The 27,133-nt window shown below is 42.2% G+C and overlaps 1 protein-coding gene across 6 annotated transcripts in view; it reads left to right on the plus strand.

Moving 5' to 3' along the window:
* Nucleotides 1-27,133, plus strand: part of LOC144073050 (adhesion G protein-coupled receptor B1-like) — a 200,845-nt gene that overhangs the window by 107,913 nt on the left and 65,799 nt on the right. For all 6 annotated transcript variants that reach the window (XM_077598564.1, XM_077598567.1, XM_077598568.1 and 3 more), the window contains 3 exons: nt 6,996-7,122; nt 19,023-19,126; nt 24,803-24,905. In XM_077598564.1, coding sequence (XP_077454690.1) covers nt 6,996-7,122; nt 19,023-19,126; nt 24,803-24,905 — 334 coding nt within the window. The remainder of the gene's footprint in view (nt 1-6,995; nt 7,123-19,022; nt 19,127-24,802; nt 24,906-27,133) is intronic.

Here is a 27,133-nt window from a genome sequence, read left to right on the forward strand (position 1 = left end):
ACAGCTGGGAGTTCGGGCGACTCGGGAACACCATAGATTATCACACTCCTCTCGCGTTCCGACACTGCCTCTTTACTGGATCTCGCGAAAGCAATTGGATTTGCAGGGGCTTGAGTTTTAGGCTCATAACTTTGCCTACCGATGACGTCACTGCCATCTGCGGTGTCTAAGCAGGCTGACACGTAGTCATCGTCATGATCGGGCGCCTCGCCAGCGCTAGACTTCGCGGCTGAAGATTGCTTCGGAGCCTGTTTGGTCTTTTTTGCCTTCCTTTTCTTTATTGGCCTATGGCAATTTGCTGTCTGTTCCGCACCCGTGCAGGGGGCAACAGGCAGACTCTGCGGCGTGGCTATGCAAACAGAGCTCACCTTTGATATCTCATCCAGCTTGATTTGTATCTCTGAGAAAGCTTGCTGCAGCTGGTCATACTTTTGGTCATACTTTTTCTGGAGATCTACAAAGCGATCCTCCCAGGAACTGCAATTACATGAGCAGGTAGGTGCAGCAGATGAACTTGGAGGTCTGTTATTTTTAGATCTTGTAGTCGCGGGCATTTGGAAGTTGAAAGGTCCGTTTCGTAGGAGCGGAAAAACTTCGCTAACAAGCTAATGCTAACAATCTCATGCACGCACAATCAACTCTAAAGCTGATTGTTGAAGTTGTGATCTAAAGCTCAGTATTCAAAAAGCTCCGCGATGGCGTGGCAGCAATAGTAGTCCAACTCACTAGCTTTTCCCGGGCTGATTTGATGAAATGTCGACAAAGAGCTCAAGTGACAGCTTTATACTCCAATGCGACTTATGTTTTTTCCAATTTCATTTCCACTTTGATTCCTTTTTTTATTTTTTTCATTTTCAGAGTAGGAGGCCTTGGTGTCAGCCTATTTTGCACCATATTCCCATAAACAGTGTCAGTGAACCCCTACTAAGGTTCGTGTTTGGCCATTACCGTGGTCCTCCACATGGTGGTCTGCGGGAAGCCCAGGTAGGGGTTGTATACAGCCCCCCCATGACGTTGTGGAGGATGGTGTGCGGGCCTCCGGTCTGGCCACGGCATTCGCTTGGAGGCTGTGGCATGTGCTGTGACAGGAGAGGGGAGGATATCGATGGTCGAGCTCCCGCTAGCCGCCTCCCCGTCTCAGATTCCCGCCCATTATACAGGAAGGCCACACGAGAGCACGAACATATCTATGGTAAGGCGTAGTCAACATGGAAAGAAAACTCTTTTCCCGCACCTGGAAACTCACGGACCAATCAGCCACGCAGTGCATTTAGGGACATCATGTAAAAACAATGATTCATACATCAACTCTGCTTTCAGCTTTAACAAATACAAAGCTTGAGTTTACACACTTAGGAAGGTGAAGAAATTTAATCACTCGTCTATTAGAATCCGACAGCCGTTTCTGGCCACCATAGAAAATTTCAACTCTCTACGTTGCACGGTTTGGCCAAACGTAGCAAGATAATCTTAACATACACACATACACCCATCCATAAATCACGCTTTATAAGGATTATAGATGACCGCCAAGGTCAAATAATGCAGAAGATTGTGCTGCCATCTTGGTGCGCTTCAATTGTTTACGCCTTTCCCAACTCGAAATGAGAACTCTTTTTTGGCATAATTGGTGACGGTGCAAACGTATGTAAAGTATGCAATAAAGGAGCGGGTTTGGAGGGTTTTAACAAACGTAGCGTGAGAATCTTATATCCATCCATCCATCCATAAATCACGCCTTAAAAGGATTATAGATTATACATTTTTTACAATGTATAAATGCTTGGGTGGACATTTAGATGGTGTCCAATGATACGTAAACATGCCCACAAAGATGTGTCTGGGCCTCTGGTGTTCGACCCACATCATGGACGCCCCCCAATGTTTTGCCCCATTGGCCCAACTGGGTCACCTTTTGCCTTTCAGGTGGGGCCACCTGCTGGGCCTGTGGACTTTTCGGCCATTGCCATGGGTTCCTCCACCTCACCTGCAGCCTGTTCTCATAGTGTTCAAGTCATCAAACCTTTATCCCGTGAATACTTTGACTATGCATATTTCTATTTCATGTATTGTACAGATGATGCCCATTAAAACATATCTTTAAAAACATTTCTGGTTGTTTCACATCAATTTATTTAACATCTACAGAGCGAATGACTGTACAGTATTTCCTCAAATATCGTGGATAATGTAGACCAGACTTTACCGTGATAATCTAAAACCACAAAGTATGTACAATGATCAAGAAATGTATTTATTAAATATCACATTAATAGGCATATTAAAATAATGTCATGTATTAATATATAAATATACTCCATAAATTAAAATAATATAAATACTTTAAGTACTGAACTCAGTGAAAATAGTTCCTCTCTGCTTGAATTAAATAATAAAAAAAAACGGTTAGGAGCTTTAGTCCAAGTCTGCTTTGTCAGATTCGAGAGGCATTAGATCATCAATGGAATCTTCAGGGGTCGCCAGAGGGGAGCTTTTCAGGAGGAGCTTCTTTCTCCGACCGCTGTTTCTTTTCTTGTACAAATATGCTGTTGTACAAGTACATGACACTGTCAAGACAATTGCCAAATTCAATGGCTCTGACCATGTTGTCATCAATCTCCTGGACATGTTAGCGCAAACTATAGGCCATATTGAAGGTCTGTCTTAAAGGAAGCCCACAGTCTTCATCCTCATTCCCGTCATTGTCCGCTGCCCTTCCTACCCAATGGGATCAATTCTATGAGGTCCTAATCAGTTTGAGGACGGGGGAGTTATGGTTATTATGTTGACGTCCTCTCGTCATATCAGCTTCATGGTCATACCTATGTCGTAAATCCCTCATAATGCTGGTTCATTTTTTATTCCTTGGAGGACAGACAAGAAAACATTTTATTTTTATTCGCAGCACGAGAGCGGTCGCGTGCAATAACATGCATGCATCTCCAGAGAGGAAGAGCATTCACTTTCCGTGTCTCCCTCTTAACCACACGGCAGAACCCAATAACTCGGGTTCCTACCAGCTGAATGATGTACAAAAGAACGCCAAAGTGTAGATTCATTTATGCCGCAATGGCGTGTTGCGCCATTAGTTGTTGGGTCTGTAAAACGGCTTCAGGAACAGGCACAGAAAGAGTGAGACCAATTTAAAGGAAATAAGTTTATTACCAGACTGCAGGATGGGGAGGGAGCTCCAACAGCTGTGAAGGCACAGTTTGTTGTCCTTGCAACTCTCTCCGAATGAACAATGGGTGAGTCTTTATATAGGCAGACAACAGCACAGACTCTATGACAAAGACCAAACTTTGGGCAAAGTCTGATTAATCAGTGTTAAGTCTCCATGACAACGACCAAACTTTGGGCAAAGTCTGATTAATCAGTGTCAAGTCTCCCTGACAATGACCAAACTTTGGGCAAAGTCTGATTAATCAGAGTCAAGTCTCCATGACAACGACCAAACTTTGGGCAAAGTCTGATTAGTCAGTGTCAAGTCTCCATGACAACAACCAAACTCTGGGCAAAGTCTGATTAATCAGTGTCAAATCTCTGACAACGATGTTTCTATACTTACAAAAACTGATACAATATGAACAAACAATTGCAAAGCCACTTTGTCATCTTATCTTACAATCTTATCTTACATTAGCATATCAATCAACATCAATATTTAGGAGCCATTTTCAATGGTGATTCAAAAAAAGAGTCTTTCTCCACAGGTGATGTGCATAATGCACGATTTACTCAACAAAACCGGAAATGGCAAGATGTCATGTATCTTGGCCCTATATATAATATCTGTCACATTATTATTCTTCTACGGCTTGTTCTTCAACGCTGAGTGCCAGCCAATTCATCTCCGAAGAAGTGGAGATCTGACTTTCGCCATTTTATCGCCTCTTCTGCCTGTGAGTTTCAGCATAGATTTTGCCATTTTTATGAACTTATACTTAAGATAAAAAAGCGACAATCAGAGCTGCCGACCTCTGTCAACCCCATTTCAGGAGTACCCCTGTCCGATTTCCGGAGTATTTCTGGAGTGAATGCGATTCAAGCAAAGTTGATAGAAAATGTAAAAAAAAGCACAGGCCAATTTAAATCAAACTGTTATGTTTTTTCATTACCTTATTTACTCGCATATAAGCTGCTTTTGTCAGACAAAAAATGATGACTGAATCAAGGGTATGGCTTATACGCGCATAAAACACGAAAAACTGCAATTTGGCGATGATGCGACATGATGACTTCAAAAAAGCGCCCATGCGTGCACCGTGACATCACGACGCAGGCAAATGCCGATACGGTCATTTATTTCAAAATAGAGAAAAAATGAACAGATAAAAATGCCAAACAAAATTAATTTTGATAACAATGAATGAAATTCATGAAGAAAAAAAAATGTTCCCGTCACTGCTCGCTCGGGGCACGGCCATCTTAGTGAAGTTGGGGCGCAGCCATCTTAGCGAGTTCGGGTCACGGTCATCTTAGGGAGGTTGGGGCGCAGCCATCTTAGTGAGGTCGAGGCACTGCGTCTACATTTTTTTTCGCCAGACGCGAGAAGCAATATGGCTGCCACAACATCTTAAACACCTGATGACCAAATTGTAATTTCTGTAATTAAAAAAAAATGAATAATTTGATATTTTGCATATACAAAGACATGCATATTAACTTTCTTATGATATTGACCCTAATAATGTGCTTTTGATTCACACTATCTCAGAAATACCACTTGTGATGATTTTTCTTAAGATTTTCCCTTCAAAGTAATACATTTGTACTCCCTATTAATACCATGAATATGGAGGTGCAAATTGAGAATCAGGGGGCGGCTTCTTCACGAGAAATTGTAAAATTAAAAAAATTCAAGGAAACGTTCAGGGTGTGGCTTATACGCGCGAGCGGCTTATATGCGCGTAAATGCGCTAATTGAAATATTGTGTTTTTGCAAACTATTCAAAAAGTAAAGCATCACATGTTGTGCAATGTGCAAATGTCGGTCCTTTTGGAGACCAGCTCAACATGAGATATTTCGTCGAATATGAACCAATAAACTTCTGCGAGTGTCTGGGTTTCTTATTAAAAATTTCATCCAAATTGCCATCCATTTTGCACTTGACCCGAGCAGGCATAATGATAAGACTTACCAGTGCTGTGTAGTACTTCTACTTCCTTTAGAACAACCCCCAAAATTAAAGGATTTGTTTCAAAACAAAAGACTGGTCGTTTAGCCTTAATAATACTTATTTCCCTTATGAACAAAAATGAAAATGTAAATGTTAAAGCGATAGAGGCTACCTATGTAATCGATTCCGAATCGATTGCCACGCTGAAGTCGCACAAGACGAATCATTCATCAGAAATTGTAACTCGGATGATTCACAATGCACTCCTGTTATCGAATTCTTCTGGTTTACAGTGCAGTTGAATCAATATGGCAGAAGCCGTAGCGATGGTGTGAATTTTGAGTCATTTAAATTGGAAATATGGTACTTTTCCGAAATTGTTGTTTAAAAAAAAAAGTGAAAACATTTTGGGTTTCCTGGAGTTTAGGGAGGTTGTCCAGAGTCCCGGAGTTTGCGTTGCATTTCCGCTGAAACTCCTGAAATTCCGGAGTAGTTGGCAGCCCTGCAATATACTGAAGCCGTGAATGTTGAAGCCACGTGATGTAGGATCAGATTACATTGCCAATATCGATGTCAGATATGTATATGGGTGTTGTCATTTAGTACAAGATAAAGTAGCTGCCTTTGACTGTGGTAGATGATCCAGATCTGCTCCAAAAATTGCCTATTTATAAAGTGACCACACACTGACTTTGGAACAACCATTTCAACAATTTAAATCAATTGCCGCTACAGTGTTAGATCATGAATCAACTCATTAGATGTCATTGATAACAGTCAAAATCCAATCAAGTTTGAAAGCTGTGAGTCCTTTGCAAGGATAAATGCAAACTGATTTTACTTGTATTTACTTTGAGGAAAAATTCTGAAATTGAAGCATAAACTTAACTTAAAATAAAACTATAGCTTCTTAGATCGAGGGTTCAATCCTTGGTGGGTTGTAAGCATCCTGTGTGGAGTTTGCATGTTCTACCTGGCCCTGCGCAGGTTTTCTCCAGCCACTCTAGTTTCTTGCCACATCCAAAAAAACATGCATGCTCGGCTGGTTGAACACTAAATTGTCCCTAGGTATTAGCGTGAGTGGGAATAGTTGTTGGGCCCTGCTATTGGCTGGGCAAGAGGAGACGGACAATTGGCAATTTTTGCGAAGGTAAAATGGCACTTCACGGTGTCCTCTGCCTGCTGCTCATAATTGGCTGGGAAATGCTCCAGCACCTCACATGATCATTGTGTCAATTACCTGTACAGAAAATGAATGAATGACGATGATAAAGAATATCCCTTTCTGTGAATAGAAGCCTTTTGGGAAGAACACAATACTGAATGCCTATGATATCCAGAGCAATTTTATGACATTGATATTTATATGAATATTTTTGTAAATACTTGAATAAACACAGTAGTTTATTATTATCATTTTGCAAATACGTCCTTGAATCAACCTGCAACACGTAGCCCTGACCCTCCTCATCACTTCATTCACGTCTTTCGCTGTACCTTTTAGACTGGAATAAACACAAATAATGCCGATTGTGTATATATGTATATATATATATATATATATATATATATATATATATATATATATATATATATATATATATATATATATATATATATATATATATATATATATATATATATATATATATATATATATATATATATATACATATATACACAATCGGCATTATTTGTGTTTATTCCAGTCTAAAAGGTACAGCGAAAGACGTGAATGAAGTGATGAGGATATCATATATATATATATATATATATATATATATATATATATATATATAGGTGCTTTGCCATTCTTACAGCTTCATATGCCTTTATTTGATCTATTTTTATCTTTTCATGTATGCATCTGTGTAGCTCTTCTTTGCCGGGGTCCTGGTCTGCTCGGGGCTGCAAATCCGTGCTTGTCAATACAGTCAGAACCAAATGCATGTGTGAAAGACTGACTGCCTACGCTATTTTAGCACGACGTCGTCCTGAAATGGTAAGTACGAAATTCCATTGATTAAGCCAAGGAACTGTCAGTCTTTTATGTAGTGTACTATCCTTGCACTATTTCCTTAAAAGTGGTCAACTCAAATAGATGTATTTTAGATTTCTTCTAAATACATTAATTTGATTGAAAATAAGTGCTGAAAACATGGGCACAAGCCAAAAAGAAGTGGGTGCTGAATATTTGCGTTATAGGCAAAAAAGCTTTTTGTCTAATTTTTAAAGTTAAAAAAAAAGATTTTGGTGGATTGAAACCAAACTCTGTCCTCACTACTTGAAGCTTAGTGTCATTACTGCTTTTTGGCCCACCCAAGTTTTCCATTTCAGCAAGGAACAATACAACAATAACAGATTTTAATATAACCGTTTATGTACTTGATCTTCACAAGTTTTAATATATTTTATGTTCGTTTATGTATGTAATTTATTTTACTGCATTGCAGTTGAAGTTATCATATGTGAGAAATTCGGAATTTCTGACGTAACCCAAAATTAACCGCTTGCTGTTAAAAAAACTCAGAAAAGAGGAGTCTCATCAGAAATAGGAGTTTGTTCATGCTTCATGAAAAAGAAAATACTGTGATCCTTTGCCACTTCACAACTTCAACTTTTGCGGCTTTAGTACATTGGGGAGTTTTTCTGAAGTATAGAAAAAGTTCATAAAAATGTTAAAGTCAGATAAAAGATGGCGGTGAAAAATGCCGGAAGTCGGGACACCGTTTTTTCTCCGGCGCTGAAATGGTTGGCAATCAGTGCCAAAGAAGAAGCAATATGTGTGATGCACTACGTCTTGCCTTTTCCTGTTTTGTTGCAGGTTAATTTCACATTGTGCACATCACCTGTGGAGAAAGACTATTTTTTGAGTCGCCGTTGAAAATGCCTCCTAAATATTGACGTTCCTGGATATGACAAAGGGATATACCATTGTGGCATTAATTAATCTACACTATGGTGTTCTTTTGTACATAATTCAGCTGGTAGGAAAGAATGTTAATGTTATTGGGCTCTGCCGTGGCGTTAAGAGTGAAACACACCAGTGAATGCTCTTCCCCTCTGGAGATGCACACGTTGTGGCGATCTGTATGCTGCGAATAAATAAAAAATAATTCTCGTGAGGTCCACCAGCGTGGTGAAGAGGGCCGAGGTCTCTCCGCCCAGGTTGCCGTGCTGCACGTTGCAGCGACTGTTCTTCTCCACGAAGCGCTGCCGCTTTTGCTTAGCCACCGGCGCGCACGCGACGCTGTTCACTGCCCGAAGCTCGCTTCGTCCGAGGTGCGTAACGGCAAATTCTCACGTGGATTAAGACACCCTGCCTCCAACTCCGAGGAATAAAAAAATGAACCAGCATTATTAGGGATTTGCTCCGTAGATACGGTCATGAACTGGCATGACGATAGGACATCAACACACTGCATGGGGCCACTCAGAAGGAGACTGATGACAACAGGTTCGGAGCCATTCAATTTGGCAAATGTCTTGACAGTGTCAAGACAACAACAACAGCCATATTTGTACAGTCATACCTCTACTTACGAATGCATCTAGGTACGAAAGTTTCAGGTTACAATTTTTTTATACGCAAATGAGTGACTCGAGATACGAAAAACATCCAAGTTACGAAATCCCCCAAAAAGTAAATGCATTTCCTTATCTGTTATTTTATTTGGAATTCCCCGTATTAAGAGATTAAAAACTACAAATTCAATGCAGGACATATTTTCACACACACAAACACACACACACACACTCACTCTCTGACACACACACATAGGGCACGCATAAAAGTCTAAAATGTACTACAAAGTGGATGGCTTTCGGCACTGGTAGAACGGGTTATTGCATATATAACGGCCGCAGAGGGAGATATTTCAGCAGGGCAGGTCACATTTCCATATGCTTTATTTATTTTAAGACATTAATAAATAATTTCCTTTCAGTTTATTGCTTACCGTTAGCTTCTTCTTGTTCCCCTGCGTTTCAACGTGGATAGATTATGTATGATTTTATTCATTCTAAGACATTAATAAATCATTTTCTTATACTTTTCTCTCAATTTTTCTTTCTCACATCTTTCATACAAAATTGGGACACCAATTTTAAAGGATTTAGTTGGTAGTTGTGTGAGGACCGTGGAATGAATTAGATAATTTACATATAAAGTACACCTTCTACTTACGAAATGTTCAAGTTACGAAAAAAAGTATTGGCAATACTTGATAATTAGATTGTGTACAGTCATACATCTCCTTCGAATGCCTATGAGCAATGTTCCCTCTAATTTTTTGTTTGTCTGGGCAGAAAGAACCTCCCTGAGCACACTGAGTACCAGTGTGAGCAACATCATCATTGCTCGCTATGGGCACACACCAGTATCACACCTGCCATAAGCAGGTGCATGTCTACCACACATAAATGATTTAGTAATAATAAAATGTAATGATTAATATCTATGAATGGGCGGCCCGGCGGCTGAGTGGTTCGCTCGTCGGCCTCACAGCTCTGGGGTCCTGGGTTCAAATCCAGGTCGGTCCACCTGTGTTGAATTTGCATATTCTCCCTGGGCCTGCATGGGTTTTCTCTGAGTACTCCGTTTTCCTCCCACATCCCAAAAAGATGCATTGTAGGCTGATTGGACACTCTAAAATTGTCCCTAGGTATGGGTGTGCATGGCTGTCCGTTTCCTTGTGCCCTGCGATCGGCTGGCCACCGATACAGGGTGTCCCCGCCCCTGACCCAAAGTCAGCAGGGATAGGCTCCAGCACCCCCAGCAAGTGATAAAGTGGATAAAGTGGTTCAGAAAATGAATGAAAAGATATCTATGAATAAAACATCTTCATAAATGCCATTAGAATATGCACAAATCCGACTTAAATTGTACCTTATTTTACACATCTGACCTTCTCACTTCTCATTCTTGTTCAAATGTCTTTTCTGCTGAACGTGTCACTTGAGATAGTCAAGTTTCCATTTATATGCAATATTTTCCATGATTTTGCTTTGGTTTATTTAATAAGGGATAGCACATATTAATGAACATTTATTTTCATGTTAATGAAAATATGTAAGATTGTAGCCGAGGGCTAATTTCCATTTATAGTCCATTGGGTAGGTTGAAGACAAACGATCACACATACTAGACACGAACGCACGCACGCACGCACACAACCACACACACAGCAGATTTAGACAGTTCTCACCCGATTTCACTGCTGGTTCTTTTATTTGCACAGTAAAGTAAAAAGGAGTGTATTAAGAAATCTTAAAATGTAATTAAAAAAGATAGAAGGGCTGTAAAACATGAAAACATAAGAGTGGACAGAGCTACTGCCACTGGCTGCCGCGTAAACGGCGCCATCATGGGGAAAGGGGGAGAAGAAAAAAAAAGTTTTTGTTTTGTGCGCTCCATTTGATTGCTGCTGCGCGGAGAAGACGAGAATTGCGCACGTGCGCAGCTTATAGGGAACATTGCCCATAGGTACGAAAATTTCAGGTTACAAATTTTCTTATATGCAAATGAGTGACTTGAGATGCAAAAATCTCCCAAAAAATAAATGCATTTCCTTATCTGTTTTTTTTTTTATATTTTTTTAAATGCATTGATTCTCACGTTAGAACATTGCTACCCTCTACTGGATTATCATTTCATCGCTCTCATTCCATCTCAAACAATGCCAATAGAAGCATTCAATTCAATTCAATTGGCTGTCTCACATCAACCACTATCCATGTTTCAAGATGCTCTCTTACATATCTGTCCACCTCGACTAAATGCTCCCCTTATTAATGATTGCAATTCCCCTTATTAAGCGAATAAAAACCATACTAATGCAACGCAATGTATGTGCACGCAAACACATATGGCACAGGTAAAAGTCTAAAATGTAGTACAAAGTGGACTTCTTTCGCCCCTGGTAGAACGGGCTCTTGCCGCCACCTGGTGGACAAACACGGCTATTACGTATCCCATAATAATGGCCGCGCAGGGAACTATTTCAGCGGTGCAGGGCACATTTTGATATGCTTTATCTATTTTAAGACATAAATCATGTCCTTATAATTTTCTCTCAGTTTTGTGTCTTTCCTCACATCTTTCATTCAAAATTGGGAAACTTTGACCAATTGTAAAGGGTTTAGTGTGTAGTTGTCTGAGGACCGTGGAACGAATTAGAGAATCTCATTTTATCTCATTTTCTGAACCGCTTTATCCTCATTAGGGTCGCAGGGGTGCTGGAGCGTATCCAAGCTTACTCCGGGCTAGAGGCGGGGTCACCCTGAATTGGTGGCCAGCCGATCGCAGGGCACAAGAGATGGACAACCATGCACAATTAACTAACACCTATACCTAAGAGAAATTTAGAGTGTCCAATCAGTCTACCATGCATGTATTTAGAATGTGGGAGGAAACCGGAGTACCCGGAGGAAACCCACGTAGGCCAGGGGAGAGCATGCAAACTCCACACAGGTGGATGTGACCTGGATTATGCCGGGGCTGTTGGAGGTGGTGGTTATGGCGCCATCACTGGTGCTTACATGCTTTGCTTGGAATCTTCGGCTGAGGCTCTCATCTTATTCTTGGTGGACAGTTTTCCCAGCTGTAGCTCAGCTACGTTTCTTTGCTGTTCTTTGTCTTGGTTTTTCAGCCGTTGTTCATCCCTTGTGTTTTTGATGGCATTTACCACGTGGTCACAGAATTCTCCATGCGACTTTGATGCTAGTCCAACAATATCCTCTAGACTGCTTCTTACTGAAGTTGGCATGGCTTCAACAACCCCTGTTCTCAATAGTGTCATCATCAGAGGACTGTTGTCAACCTCCTCTTGTGAACCCAGGACCCCAGAGCTGTGAGGCCGACGCGTTAACCACTCGCGCCACCGGGCCGCCAAATTAGAGAATTTAAATATAACACCTCTACTTAGGAAATTTTCAAGTTCTGAAAAAAGTTCTGGAACCCATTAATTTCCTAAGTAGAGGTACAACTGTACTTGTATTTTTGTATAGGAGCGAAAACGTACTCTGATATGTAGTAATAATAGGGGTGATCCTACTTCGCGGTTTTTAGATTATCACGGCCATGTTTGGTTTACATTATCTGTAAAAAATGAGGGATTAGTGTAATTTTTGGAATATTATCAACAACAAAAACCGACTGTCCTTTTCTTTTTTGTGCTGAAACACTTATTTGTCATAAGAAAAGCACTTGAGTGGATGTGTTCATGCGTAAAAAAAACCTGATCAAAAGAGAAAAAGAGATTTATTTTACGGAATCCCCTCTCACTTATTGGAAGTTAGCATTGTCTGTTTGGGAATGCGGAGGGAAATGGGACGCAATTTCAGGAAGCAGATACCTTCAAACAATGGGCAGAGCGTTGCATTGTTTCCGTGTTTTTTTTCCGTTAGTCAGTGCAAAATAAAGGGAACAACAATGGGTACAAAGCAGGTGGAATGAAGAGTTTTGCAAAGAAAAGGCAAAAGATGCCAATTAATATTAAGCACGAAATAATTATAAAATATGAGAGTGGTGTATGCGTAGCGGAGCTTGCTCGCCAATACGAGAGGAGCACCGGGAGACAACAGTTGGAACCTTCACGAGGTGTCTCCCGAGAGGCCGCCCGCCGCGGCCTGCGAATCCAACACAACCACCCAGAGCTGCCACCCAGGAACATGGCGCCCCATGTTTTTCATCCAGCCGGAGATGTCCGCCCTGCCCCACACCTCCGGTTACTCCTCCTAAGGGCAGGCGACATCGAGGAGAACCCGGGAACTTCCTGCCCGGGATGCTCTAAGACGATCCGTCGTGACTTCACCCCACTGGTCTGCAACGCTTGCCGACAAAATTTCCACAGGACCTGTAGCGACCTGACCCGAACCCAGATGAAGAGTCATCAAGGCTTTCTCTGCGGATCCTGTTCCGGAAATGCCGTCGTGCCGTCACTTCCGCGCACAGCCTACGTGGGACCAAAAGAAAAATGCTGTGTCTGCAAAATCTCCTTTTCCCCTACCATCTCTCCCATCCCCTGCTCGAACTGCCCCAACAAATCCCACCGCTCTTGCTCTGGACTACCTCGCTCCCAAACTAACGCAAACTGGCTATGCCCGACCTGTTCACCACCCCTGACACAACAATCCTCCACAAACCAAACAGCCATAACAATACACCAACCTATAAACGTAAACTGTCCCACCTGTAATAACAAATTAATCGTTTCGCGCTCCCCCCTGACATGTAGATCCTGCAAACGTGGATTCCACCTCAAATGCGCCCCTGAAACCAGACACGCTTTAACCATACTTCGCAGGAACAACAACTGGTGCTGCCAGAGCTGCCTGAACCTGAAACCCTCCCACCCTCAACAACCCACAGAGAGGATTGCCGATCTACCGGAGGCACGGAAAGCCGGTCTCACCATCCTTCAATGGAACTGTGACTACCTGGCAACCACGACTACCGAACTGAAAGAGGTGACGGCACGTCTAAAAATTGACATCCTCCTCCTCCAGGAAACAAAACTGGGACTCGAAGACCCGACGCCTCAGCTCGACGGTTATACGTGATATTCGCCAAGACCGTGAGGGCTCAGGCACAAAACAGCGACGAGGCGGGGTCTCCTTGTCTACCTGAGATGCGGCATCCCCTACTCCATCCTTCCAGCGTCCCCATCAGGTCCCCTCGAACTCCAGCATATCCACATTCCCATCGCCCGCAGGCGGCACCTCTCACTGGTCAACGCCTACATCCCCCCGGCGACATCGGATTATTGTCCAGCCCCCCAAGATTTCTCCTGGTTAAACCGGCTCCCCGCGGCCTGATCTGCGGGGATTTCAACGCGCACCACCCGACCTGGGATATTCTTGCCAAGACAGATCCCAGGGGTAACGCAATCCATCAATGGGTCGATGACCATGACTTAACTCTCCTTAATGACGGAGTGTGGACACGGACTGCCAGATACCAACAAGGAGCAGGCATGAGTGCCCCCGACCTAACGATCGCTGACCCCACCACGGCCGAACATCTGCAATGGGAACCCATCGACGAGATGACCTCCGACCACAGACCGATTCTGATTAGGTGGAACCGTGCTCTCCGTGTCAAATGCCAACAAAGAAGAGTACGACCCAACTTCTCGAAAGCTGACTGGAAGAGGTATCGTACCATCCTCGTAGATCGCCTACCCTTAATCTCCGCAGCAGCCACAGCCCCGGAAAAATTCTCCCTCTTAGTGCAACACATGAAAGAGGCAGCAGCTCTTACAATACCGGTCAAAGTTATCCGCCAGAAGGAGCTCCCATGGTTGACACAGGACCTGAAGGACCTCATCTGCGAAAGGAATCGACTACGTCGAGACCTCCAACAAAATAGGAAAGAATGGATAGCACTCTGTCAACAGATCAAAGAAAAAACCACTGAAGCGAAAAGAAACGCATGGCGCTTACACCTCGCCAAGATCGCCGAGACAAAATCTACGGGACAAGCCTGGTCCTTAGTAAAATCCCTCTCAGGCACCAAAACGCAACAATCTAGCGAGTCCTTGGTCTACAAGAACAAGGAGTACATGAGTGACCGAGCCAAGGCAACAGCATTTATCAGGGAATATGCCTCGGTCACCGGACGCAAGAGTGACAAGCTGAGCAGACGAGCAGTGCGCTCTCTACGTACAGCTACCCGCAGACTGCTCGGCTCACCGCGACAAGTCCTCAAGCTCCCGTTCACCGATACTGAACTGCAGACAGCGCTGTCCCAACTTAAAGCGGGTAAGGCAGCTGGACCAGACGACATAGCCCCGGACCTTCTAAAAAATCTGATGGTGATCTACCTCCTACTAGCTGACTGAAGGTAAGTGAAAGACAGTGAGAGGTAAGCGACCTGTATCCATAACAGCAGAATGCCAAATTACAAGATTCCGTAACTATCACTTATTTAGGTCTTTTGCCGAGTAAACGCAGCTTATGGAGAAGCACCACCAATTTCGTCACACGCAGTTTCTGGGTGTGATGACAAGTAGGCTTTTTTGTTGTTGATAATGACGACAAGGCCTATGTCCGATTATTATTATTATATTGTCAACACCAGCTGGCTAGAGGGCCGCTGTCCACAAGCTTGGCGAGTGGCCACCATCATCCCTTTCCTCAAAAAAGGGAAGTCACCAAAGGACGTTGGGAACTACAGACCCATCGCCCTCACCTCTACGTTTAGCAAAATGATGGAAAGGCTCATCGTGAACCGTTTCGCCTGGTGGTTGGAAGATAAACAGCTTCTCAGCCATTGGCAAGCCGGTTTTCGAAAGGGAAGAAGCACGACGGACCAGGCCCTGCGACTGTCGCAGTTTATCTCTGATGGCTTCCAGTCGACTCAACGACAACGCACGCTTGCAACTTTCTTTGACTTCGGCAAAGCAGGTATGGAGAACAGGTCTCTTACAAAAAATGGCAGACCCGGGGTTCCCCTACCGGTTCATCAGATGGATCGCCAACTGGCTCACAAATCGCACAGCCAGGGTCAAGATCAACAATACCGTCGGCAGGAGCAGAACCTTCAAAGAAGGGCTCCCCCAAGGCTCGGTCCTGTCGCCCCTCCTATTCATCATCTACATTAATGACCTCGACAAGTTCAACGATTCCACCCTGGTCAGCGCCTATGCAGACGATCTGGCTCTTGCTTGTCGGGGTAGGAACAAAGAGGAGGTGGAAAGCAGACTTCAAACGGAGGTTGAAAAAGTCTGGAGGTGGAGTTCCGAGGCACACCTAAACCTTAACACCACAAAGTGTGAGGCGTCATTCTTCAGCCTGGACTCAGCTGAGGCCAAATGGCAACCAAAGATCTCAATAAATGGCGCCGCCCTCAAGCATAACCCCACCCCCACTTTCCTTGGCATATCCTTCGACCGACAACTTACGTTTGCGGAGCAAGCGAAAAAAGTCCGCCAAACCATATCCAAAAGAACAAATCTCCTCCGCAAACTCAGTGGCACATCTTGGGGTTGGCAACCAAATGACCTTAGAATGGTAATTATTGCCACCCAGAGAAGTTTCGCAGAGTACGCAGCACCGGCATGGGCCCCCTGGCTGGCCCAAACTCACCTCAAATCCCTTGAAACTGCCCAACTGGAAGCAACCCGCGCCATAACCCACCACCTCAGATCTACCCCCACCGAAGCAGTCCTACATGAGGCGCATCTTACACCCCTCTCATCCCGCCTCAATTTACAAGCACTTCTTAAAGCTGATGCCTGGAACCAGCTGCCTCCTTCTGATCCCCGACACCGCCTTCTCCATGAAAACATCAAAATGCGGTTACAAAAGAAGCCAGACTGGCGATCTTCAAGGGTTCCTCTTCAGGGTGACATCGCCCTTGACATCGCCCTTTTCCCTCCGCCTAAGCGACTACAGCTACTGTGGATCCCAGGCCACTGCAACATATGCGGTAACGACCTGGCCGATGCCCTAGCTAAACTTGGCTCGTCAGATGACCAAACCCATACCTCCCCGGACGCAGCCACAAGACACGCCATCATCCAACGTGAAGATCGCTCACCCCCTCTCCCACCCCCGCCTTTTGCAGACCTACACTACGAAAGTCACAGAGGAAGAACTTGCCCTATCGAAAGGAGACCGCACAGACCTGATTCGTTTCCGCAGTGGACACCACCCCCTGCTCCGCCGTTGGCTCCACCTTATGGGGAAATCCGACTCGGATCGCTGCCGCCTGTGCGACGAGGAAACTGAGTCGTCTGAACACCTATTGCTCCGCTGTCCGGCCTTAATGACCGAACGCTACCATCGCGGCCTGGGCAACTCCCTGGATGAACTAATCCGTGTTCCAGTGGCAGCTCTAGCGCTGCTGAGGGTAATCCTCAGGCGCCTGAGGTGAAAAAGAAAAAGAGGAGCACCTGGACAAGTTGTTAAGCGCTATTCTATTTTCGGAATATTTTGAAGGGAAGACCAAAAAAAGCAAACAACTCTCGATAGATTCTTTTTAAAAACTTCGGCTGAAAGTCTGGGTGGAGGCGCCGCAAAAAAAGTCAACCCGGGAGATTAAAGGTAAAAAAAATAATTAAAAAAATAGAATGAAGTTTAGTGTAAGGTTAGATGAAATTTATTTTTGAGTGTCTGTATAGTAATCCAAGTTCATTTAAATTTGTTTATGTTATGTGACAAGTGTGTTGCCGTGCAAAAAGTCTCTCTCTCTCTCCGTCCCTACCTCCACCCTCCCTGACCTCTCCCTCCCACAAGCCCCCTCTCCAATGTTCCCTCTAAGCTGCGCGCGTGCGCAATTGCGCACTACTCTCGTCTTCTCTGCGCAGCAGCAATCATATGGCGCGGAGTATTTTTTTTTGACCCCTTTCCCCATGATGGCGCCATTTAAGCCTAAAGACGTTTTGCCGACGGACGTTTGACAGACGGACAGGTCGCCGAATGAACGTTCGTTTAAACAGCGTTTAATGATTAAATACAAATACTAGTATTTGTTAGTTTAATGATTAATTTTTTTTTTTATATTTTAACGTTTTTTTGCCTCCATCGCGACATCATCGCAACATTTTACCTAGGAATTCACTTCCCTGGGCTCGGTTCTAATATCCAAAGAGCTCCAGTATTTGTATTTAACCATTAAACGCTGTTTTCGGCTGGATTTGACCGAATTTGAGAGCATTTTGAGCCGTTTGGCGAATGGACGTATATAGACGTTTTTTTGCCTCCGCGACATCATCGCGACATTTTACCGAGGAATTCACTTCCCTGTGCTCGGTTCTAATGTCCAAAGAGCTCCAGTATTTGTATTTAATCATTAAATGCTGTTTTAGGATGGATTTGACCCGATTGCTGTCATTTTACGGCTCGGTTCTGCTACATCTGCCCGCCCAAGAGTGCTTATTCCCGGGCTGCCATTGATGGTAGACTAACATTGATTTTTACTATAATTTGGACAACGCCGGCGGCGGGCCGGATTAAAAATCCTAATGGGCCGTAAATGGCCCGCGGACCGAGGTTGAAAAACTTGTAGACACACGATCCGGGGGCGGGGCGACCGCGCGAATCCCGTTTCGGCAAAACCTCCGTTCGGCCGAATGAACGTTCGGCGGAACGTCCATTCGGCGACCTGCCCGTCTGTCAAACGTCCGTCGGCGAAACGTCTTTAGGCGAATCATCCGAGTACCAATGATGTCGCTCACACTGGTACTCAGTGCGCTCAGGGAGGTTGTCTTTCTGCCCAGACCAACGAAAAATTAGAGGGAACATTGCCCCTCTCCCTCCCACAGTCCCCCTCTCCCTCCCTCCCTCCCCGCACCTCCCTCCCTCCCATTATGTCACCTCCATTGTGCTGAAGGAGCAAATGAGAGGCTGGTCTGACCCACCCTCTGACCAGCTGATCAAATCAACAATTCTTGAAACATCACAGTCAGGTGTTCTGCTGGTCCTGACAGAGGAGTCCCCCAACTGAGTAGATGGGTCCCATTTCCCCCAGACAACCAGAGTTCTATCCACCCCCTCGACCCTACTTCTGATCTTCAAAGCATAACAGTGTCTTGATGATGGCTTCGCTGTGGGCAAACCAAACAGAAATTTATAGTTTCCACCACCTCCTTCCTCTGCAGGACCGGCCAGTTGAAACAGTATGTGCCTAGGCCCTTGAATATAGGAGTTATTAGCATTTACATTGAACCACCCAGACAGTCAGAGCCTGAGAAGAATATTTACTGTGGTGAGCCAGCAGCTGTGGTTCACTGGTCCAATCTCCAAAATAGCTAGCTTTGGATAGAGCACTCCACCCCTGACCACACAAACAATTGGGGCAAATATTCAACACTATGGCGTGTTGAATTTTTGCCCCAATGTACACAGATAATACAATGCACAATTTTGTAATCTTTAATTTCTTATTTTTTCTTCCAGAATATGGAGAAGATTCAGCTCCCACCTGTTACATTGATTGTGGGTTGTGGAGTATCTTCCCTCACTTTGTTGCTCCTCATCATCATCTATGTGTCGATCTGGAGGTGAGAACAGACAGTAGTATGTCTTAAACCTAGAATGCCAAAACACTGCCATATTTTAAATGTACCTTCTTTCAAGGCCTGCTATCACATGGTGCTGAGTACTTAACTGAATTTGATACATCGGACTCTGCTGAAACAACCCACAGCCCGTTTCTTTGTAAAATAAACCCAGAAATAATATATATATATATATATATATATATATATATATATATATATATATATATATATATATATATATATATATATATATATATAAATATATATATATATATATATATATATAAATATATATATATATATATAAATATATATATATATATATATATATATATATATATATATATATATATATAAATATATATATATATATATATATATATATATATATATATATATATAAATATATATATATATATATATATATAAATATATATATATATATATATATATATATATATATATATATATATATATATATATATATTTAATTCAATTTCGCTCTTTGCTAGAAATCGACAATCGTTACTAAGTGACGTCAATGGCGTAAGGTGTCTTCGCGCACAACATCCTCTTCATCCTCGCTCAACATTATCTTCATTACTGTGGTGGCAAGTATTTAAATAATTTAGTTTTTCTAAGTAATACGATAGATTTATTGGAAAATGGTTAATGTGTGTTGTGTAGAAAATTGAAACAACACGAACAGCTCAAATACAGTCTTCCTTCCAATTTCACAGGTAAAAACCTGCAAAGAAGGATTATATGTATACTATACATATTTTCGTGTCTATACAAAATCGAGAAGTGTATACAGTTGTATGCATAGGAAAATACTGGAAAGTATTAATATTTACATACAATCTATATATAATAAATGTGTAAATAATTTAAGTACTACTGTACTCACATTGACAATACCTCTTTTCTTGATTTAAATAAAATAATTTTAAAAAAATAAAAAAGATGATGGAGTCCTGCAGTATGATGAAGGTGAAGTGAAGATGATGAAAATGAAGATTTACTTCGCAGGTTATTGATAAATAAATATTTAAAATAGATTAATTCATTTTCTGAGCCACTTATCGACACGAGGGCTGTGGGGGTGCTAGGTCGATCCCAGCTAACAACACGGAGTGGGCGGGGTACACCTTGAATTTGTTGCCAGCCAATCACAATAAATAGAATAGATGAAACCTGAGTCCATAACAATGAAATGTATGACGAAAAAGCATTGTCATAATTATTTGCAAATTTGTCTAATTGTGGAAGCTCTTTTTAGTTGTGACTATTATTTATATTGGCATTCCGGCAGATAATGTGTTGTTTGAGTTGAGTTAGAGCAGTGGTCCCCAAACTATTCCACAAAGGGCCGCAGTAGGTGTGGATTTTCGTTCCAACCTATAAGAGGAAACCTTTCCACCAATCTGGTATTGTACTAGTGCAATTAGTGGATTGCAGTCAGGTGCTTCTTTTTTTTCAGCAGAAACCTCATTAATTAAACTATCTGTTGGATGAGTTGGAACAAAAATCTGCCCCCACACCGGCCCTCGAGGACCGGTTTGAAGACCTCTCGGTTAGAGGCTATGTTTAGGACTATGAAATGTTTCCAAGCAATGGATTGTTTGGCGTCTAGTGAAATGATGTATTGAATTTTTAAGGTGTCTTGATGTTAATTGAGTGGGTTGATCGTCTGAATTGGGAAGACATCAGCACGGATTTAATAGAGATTGTCTTTGGAAGTTAATTATGTGGGTGTCAGGAAGTAGAAAGCAGTCTTTAAACAATTCTCAAAGAAAAATATTGGCTGATCCCTTCCATGAAAACAATACATCAATTGGCTTTAGACATTGCTGAAGCAAACTTGTGTGTGCAAAATTTATTTATTTTTTGCTATGGGATAAAGTTATGCTTGCAACATTTCTAAGATTATGGAGTCTCGGCAAATTGTGTGATGTGGTTGGAAACCGGATGGGAATTTAGCTTATTATGGACTAATGGTGGTCCTCACAGCTAAAAAGTGACATTTCAAACATGATACCTCGCTGGGGAGGTATTTGTAAACATAGCAAAACATAAAGGAATTTATGAGAGATAAGATGTGTGTGAGGAGAAATCCTGCGTTTTGCAGCAAGTCTGAAGCTCACAGTTAGCGACTAAGAGCATGCTTCCGTTGAATATTTCAGATTAAGAGCAAAACATGGTCTGTAGGAAATGAAGGTTTCTGGAGTTACTTTCGCATTTTTTTGATTCTACACTAGAATATCTTTCAAGGTGATAGAAAATCTGCTTGGTCAAAGATCGGTTAGTTTGGCTTCAAAATTGGGAACAGAGCAAGATAGCAATTTTTGACCAATTTGCTGATTTCAAAGGGCTCTTAGAAGGAGTGAGCAAAACTTGCATTGGACTTTTCACCTATTTCATATTTAATGATAAAACTAGCTTTCGGGGATACAAATATTTATCAATATTGTTTTAGAATGGGTAGTTTGTTCAAAATACTAGCAATTTGAGATACGGGTAAAATTTCGAGCAAATATTTACCTTGAGATACGAGACAAATTTTGATATACGAGCATACAGCCGACGCAAGAGGCTGCTGTCTTTCTCGCCGCAACTCCCCTGTGTAAATGTCTACTATCACTCGGCACAGCGTTTTTTTCGGTGTTTTTTTTCCTCGTTAGTCAGTGCAGAATGGTGTACGCGTGGCGGAGCTTGCTCGCCAATACGAGAGGAGTATACTACTTCCCGTTGGCTAGTGGTCTTGCGTTATCCTATTGTGAAGACAATTGTGTGCATCATTTTCGGAATATTTTGAAGGGAAGACTAAAGTATACAACCCTTGATAGGTTCCTTTTAAAAACTGCAGCTGAAAGTCAGGGTGGAGGCGGGGCAAATAGAGCCAATCCGGAAGAAGAAAGGTGTAAACATTTAAAACAAAATTAGAATTAAGTTTAGTGTAAGGTTGCATTAAACTTATTTTTAAGTGTATCTTTATTGTAATCCAAGTTCATTCAAATTTGTTTATGTTATGTTAGAAGTGTGTTGCTGTGCAAAAAGCCTCTCTCTCTGTCTCTGTCCCTCTCTCCCTCCACAAAATCGGTCTAATTTTATTACTATTAAACATCATAATAACTAGTTATTTGTTACTCTGTTAATAGATGGTAAATTAGAACGAATATAAATGTTTTTCCATGTCATGCGAATACAGTAATCCCTCGGATATTGCGGATAATGTAGACCATACATAAAAAAATAAAATAAATCAAAAGCCTTTATTGTCATTATACACAGCTGCGTATAACAAAATTGGTGGTGCTACTCCACAAAATGCGTTTTCCCAGTAAAAAAAACATAAATAAGTAATGTAAAGAGTCAAATCCTGGCAAGGTAAATTCTAAAATATTGCACAATCTAAGATATTGCACATTGTTATTGCACACCCCAAAGTTATTGCACAGAAGGGGTTGTGTGTCGTGCTAACGCAAGTTCAGAGTCCTGATGGCTGTGGGAAAAAACTGTGCTTAAGTCTATTTGTCCGTGCTTTGTGAGACCTGTAGCATCTGCCAGAGGGCAGCCGCTGGAACAGATTGTGACCAGGGTGGTAGGGTGGTACATTGACAATGTTCCCGGCTCTGCTGAGGATCCAGTGAGGGCAGAGAACAGCCGATGATCTTCTGGGCGGTGTTGATCACTCTCTGCATGGCCTTTCTGTCTGCTGCTGTGCTTCCAGCGTGCCACACTGTAATGCAGTATGCCAGGATACTCTCCACAGTGGCTCTATAGAAGGTTACCAGAATCTTAGTGTCCAAGTTGTTCCTCCTGAGTGCCCTCAGGAAATGGAGTCGTTTCTGGGCCTTCTTCACCACTGCCGTGGTATTGGTAGACCAGGAGAGCTTGTCCGTGATGTAGACCCCCAGGAATTTGAAGGACTGGACCCTGTCTATGCATGCTCCATTCATAAGGAGTGGGCCCAGATCTGTGCTGTGTTTACGAAAGTCCAGGATTATTTCTTTAGTTTTCGTGGTGTTTAGTGTGAGATTGTTCACCAAACACCACGAAGACAGTTTGTTGACCTAATCTCTGTAGGCAGACTCATCCCCCCCGAGATGAGTCCGACCACAGTGGTGTCATCGGCAAATTTGATGATGGAGTTAGACTGGTGGGTCGGTGCACAGTCGTACAGGGAGTACAGATGAGGACTCAGTACACATATGGGAGAGATTTAATCCGCCGTCAGCCGCCTTGTCTCGTCGTGTAAGGTCCCCAACAGGTCTTTCCACGAGCCAGGTAACTCATATCCTGTTGCCCTTTTTACCTTTGTTGGATCCCAGCCTGCCACCACCTGTCCTTCATTATTGGGCCCCCCCTGTTAGAAGATACAGCCTCAACTTTCTGATAGCATGCCGTATTTCCCCACATATAAGCCGCTTTTGTCGGACAAAAAAATGACAATGATGGATGACTGAATCGAGGGTACGGCTTATATGCGCATAAAAGCATGACATGCCCGAAACTGCAAGTTGACGCCGCCATGGCACAATGACGTCACGATGCAAGCCACTGCCCCCGATACAGTCATTTATTTCAAAATAGAGAAAAGATAAACAGATAAAACGCTAAACAAAAATTATTTTGACGTCTATGAATAAAATTCATGAAAAAAACGTATCTTGCATAAAACCCGAAACGTTCCTGTCACTGCTTGCTCAGGCCGCAGCCATCTTATCGAGGTCTGGGCGCAGCCATCTTAGTGAGGTCGGGGCACAGCCATCTTAGAGAGGTCGGGGCGCTGCTGTCCACATTTTTTTCGCCAGACGTGAGTAGCCTTGATTTTGAAATAAATCAAAATTCCACCTTGATTTTTTTTCCGTTGTATTTCTCTTTCAAAAGTGACAACTATTGGAGTAAAATGAATCATCGAAAGAATTTAGATATTTTTAGATTAGAAGCAATATGGCTGCCACACCATCTTAAACTTCTGGTAAGAAAATTGTAATTTCTGTAATTAGAAAGCATCAAGTTCTCATAAAATTGAATAATTTGATATTTTGCATTTACAAAGACAGGCATATTAACGTCCTTTTATTGACCCTAATAGTGTGCTTTTGATTCATACAGTATCTCAGATATACGACTTGTAATGATTTTTCTTAAGATTTTCCCTTCAAAGTAACACATTTGTACTCCCTATTAAAACCATGAATATGGCTGTGAAAATTGGGTATCAGGAGGGCGACTTATACGCGAGAAATTGTAAAATTCAAAAATCTCAAGTCAATTTTAAGGGCGCAGGTGTCTTATACGCGAGTAAATACAGTACTTTATAATCACGTTTCTACTGGGATGCCCCTTTTTAAATGGTTACACTGGTTATTAAATATTATACTTCCCTTTAGGTAGTAAACACACTTTCCAAATGTTTCATATTTAGTGCAAATAAATATTGTTAGAGCAAAGGAATAATTGACCCAATACGAATCAGATTTTCTTTTTTTTGTGCTGGAGTTTTTGTTTAAAAAATTGGAAAAGAAACATTCAAGATAGTGACCAAAGAAACAATCTGTATGACTGCATTTGTAAAGTTATACAGAAAATATTGTTTTCCTCAATAATGACAGTAACTCGAACAAACAACAAATGATATTGTTAAATGTTGTCTTTCATTTCTTATAGATACATTCAGTCCGAAAGATCCGTCATTCTCATCAACTTCTGCCTCTCAATCATTTCCTCAAATGCCCTTATTCTTATTGGACAGACCCAAACAAGAAATGAGGTAAGAACTCCATTGTTCATTCTGAAATTATTCTAACTCAACCTTTATTTATCAAGGCCAGACAAAGGAGAAGGGGAATCATAGTAAACCAAAGTAAATACAATCAAATACGAATAAATACCTATGGGCAATTTAGAGTGTTCAACTAGCCTACCCTACATGTTTTTGGGATGTGGGAGGAAACCCGAGTACCCGGAAAAACTCCACACAACCTGAACATGCAAGCTCCACACAGTGAGGATCGACCTTGGATCAAACCCTCGACTACAGGTATACAGTGCCGTGAAAAAGTATTTGTCCCCTTCCTGACTTTGGTTTTTTGCCTATGTATCACACACAAAGGTTTCAGATCATCAAATTAATTGCAGTATAAACACATACACCACCCAAAGAAATAGAAAACACAGTTTCTAAATGATAATTTTATTTACCAAGGCAGAAAAAATTACAAACTTTTCTGGCCCTCTGTGAAAAAGTAATTGCCCCACTTGTTAAATCACAACATAACTGTGGCTAATTGTAGGGAAGCTGAGTTCACTTTCACACACCCACACCCACAACTTATTTCACCACATGTGATGAATCAAGAAAACAATTAAATAGAATGTGTCAGACAAAGTGAAATAGGCTACAACAGGGGTGGCCAAGTCCAGTCCTCGAGAGTCCCAATCCAGTCTGTTTTTGATGTCTCCCTCCACCAACACACCTGAATCAAATAATCGGGATTGGTATGAAGTTTCTCGACAGCTTGCCGATGAGTTGATCATTTGATTCAGGTGTGGTAGAGGAGGGAGATATGGAAAACAGACTGGATAGGGGCTCTCGAGGACCGGACTTGGCCACCCATGGCCTACAAGATCAGAGCATCATACTACGATCCATAGAAATTCAAGAAGAAATCTGAAAAAAAGTAGTGGCCAATCTATCAATCTGGAAATGGTGACAAAGCCATTTCGAAGGCTTTGAGGCTCCAGTGAACCACTGTCAGAGCCATTACCCACAAATGGAGAGAACTGGGAACCATGGCAAACCTCCCTGGGGTCGTCGGCCAGCTAAAATTACTCCAAGAGTGTGGCAAGGATTCATCCAGGAGGTCACAAAAGAACCTAGAAAAACATCGAAAGAACTACAGGGCTCGCTGGCCTCAATTAAGGTCAATGTTCATGACTCTACTATCAGAAAAACACTGGGCAAAGCTGGCATCCATGGCAGAGTTTCAAGGCAAAAACCATTGCTCTCCAAAAAGAATATAAGGGCTCGTCTTACGTTTGCCAAAAACATCTTGATGATCATCTACACTTTTGCAGGAACATTCTGTGGACTGATGAGTCAAAAGTTGAACTTATTGGAAGCTGCTGCATTAGGCAGAAAAATGGCACAGCATTCCATCAAAAGAACACTATACCTACAGTGAAGCATGATGGTAGCAGTGTGATTGTTTGGGATGCTTTGCTACCTCAGGACCAGGATGACTTGCTGTAATTGATGGAAGAATTAATTATGCTGCTGTCTACCAGAAAATTTTGAAGGAGAACGTCTGGCCCTCAGTTCATGCACTCAAACTCCAGTGCTCTTAGATCATGCAACATGACAATGATCCAAAGCACACCAGATTGTCCACATCTGAAATCCTGCAAAAAAAGTTAAGGTTTTGGAATACCCGAGGCAAAATCCGAATTTAAATCCTATTGAAATACTGTGGTGTGATCTGAAATGAGCTGTTCATGATAGAAAACCCTCGAATGTTACAGAATTGAAACAATTCTGCACAGAAGAATGGGCTAAAATTCCTCCAAAGCATTGTGAAAGACTCAGCACAAATTGTCGTAAACGCTTGATTTAACTTATTGCCTGCCAACGGTGGCACAACCCGTTAGGTTCAGGGGTCAATTACTTTTTCACAGAGGGCCAGAAAAGTTTGTTAGTTTTTCTGCCTTGGTAAATAAAATCATCATTTAGAAACAGCATTTTCTATTTCCTTGGGTTGTCTCTCTGTCATACTAACATTTTTTGATGATCTGAAACCTTTGTGTGTGATAAAGAGGCAAAAACAAATAAATCAGGAAGGGGGCAAATACTTTTTCACGGGACATGCACACGCGCATTGCCCCTTCACACATCAATTTTTTCACTATAGAAATATAGCACATCACAAAGCAATGTACCCAGACATTCAAGCTGTCAGTGACATACAGGGACATCTGCAAAATCCTGAATTTAGTGCACCA

Source organism: Stigmatopora argus, chromosome 4, assembly GCF_051989625.1.
Source record: "Stigmatopora argus isolate UIUO_Sarg chromosome 4, RoL_Sarg_1.0, whole genome shotgun sequence".
Classification (NCBI taxonomy): Eukaryota; Metazoa; Chordata; class Actinopteri; order Syngnathiformes; family Syngnathidae; genus Stigmatopora; species Stigmatopora argus.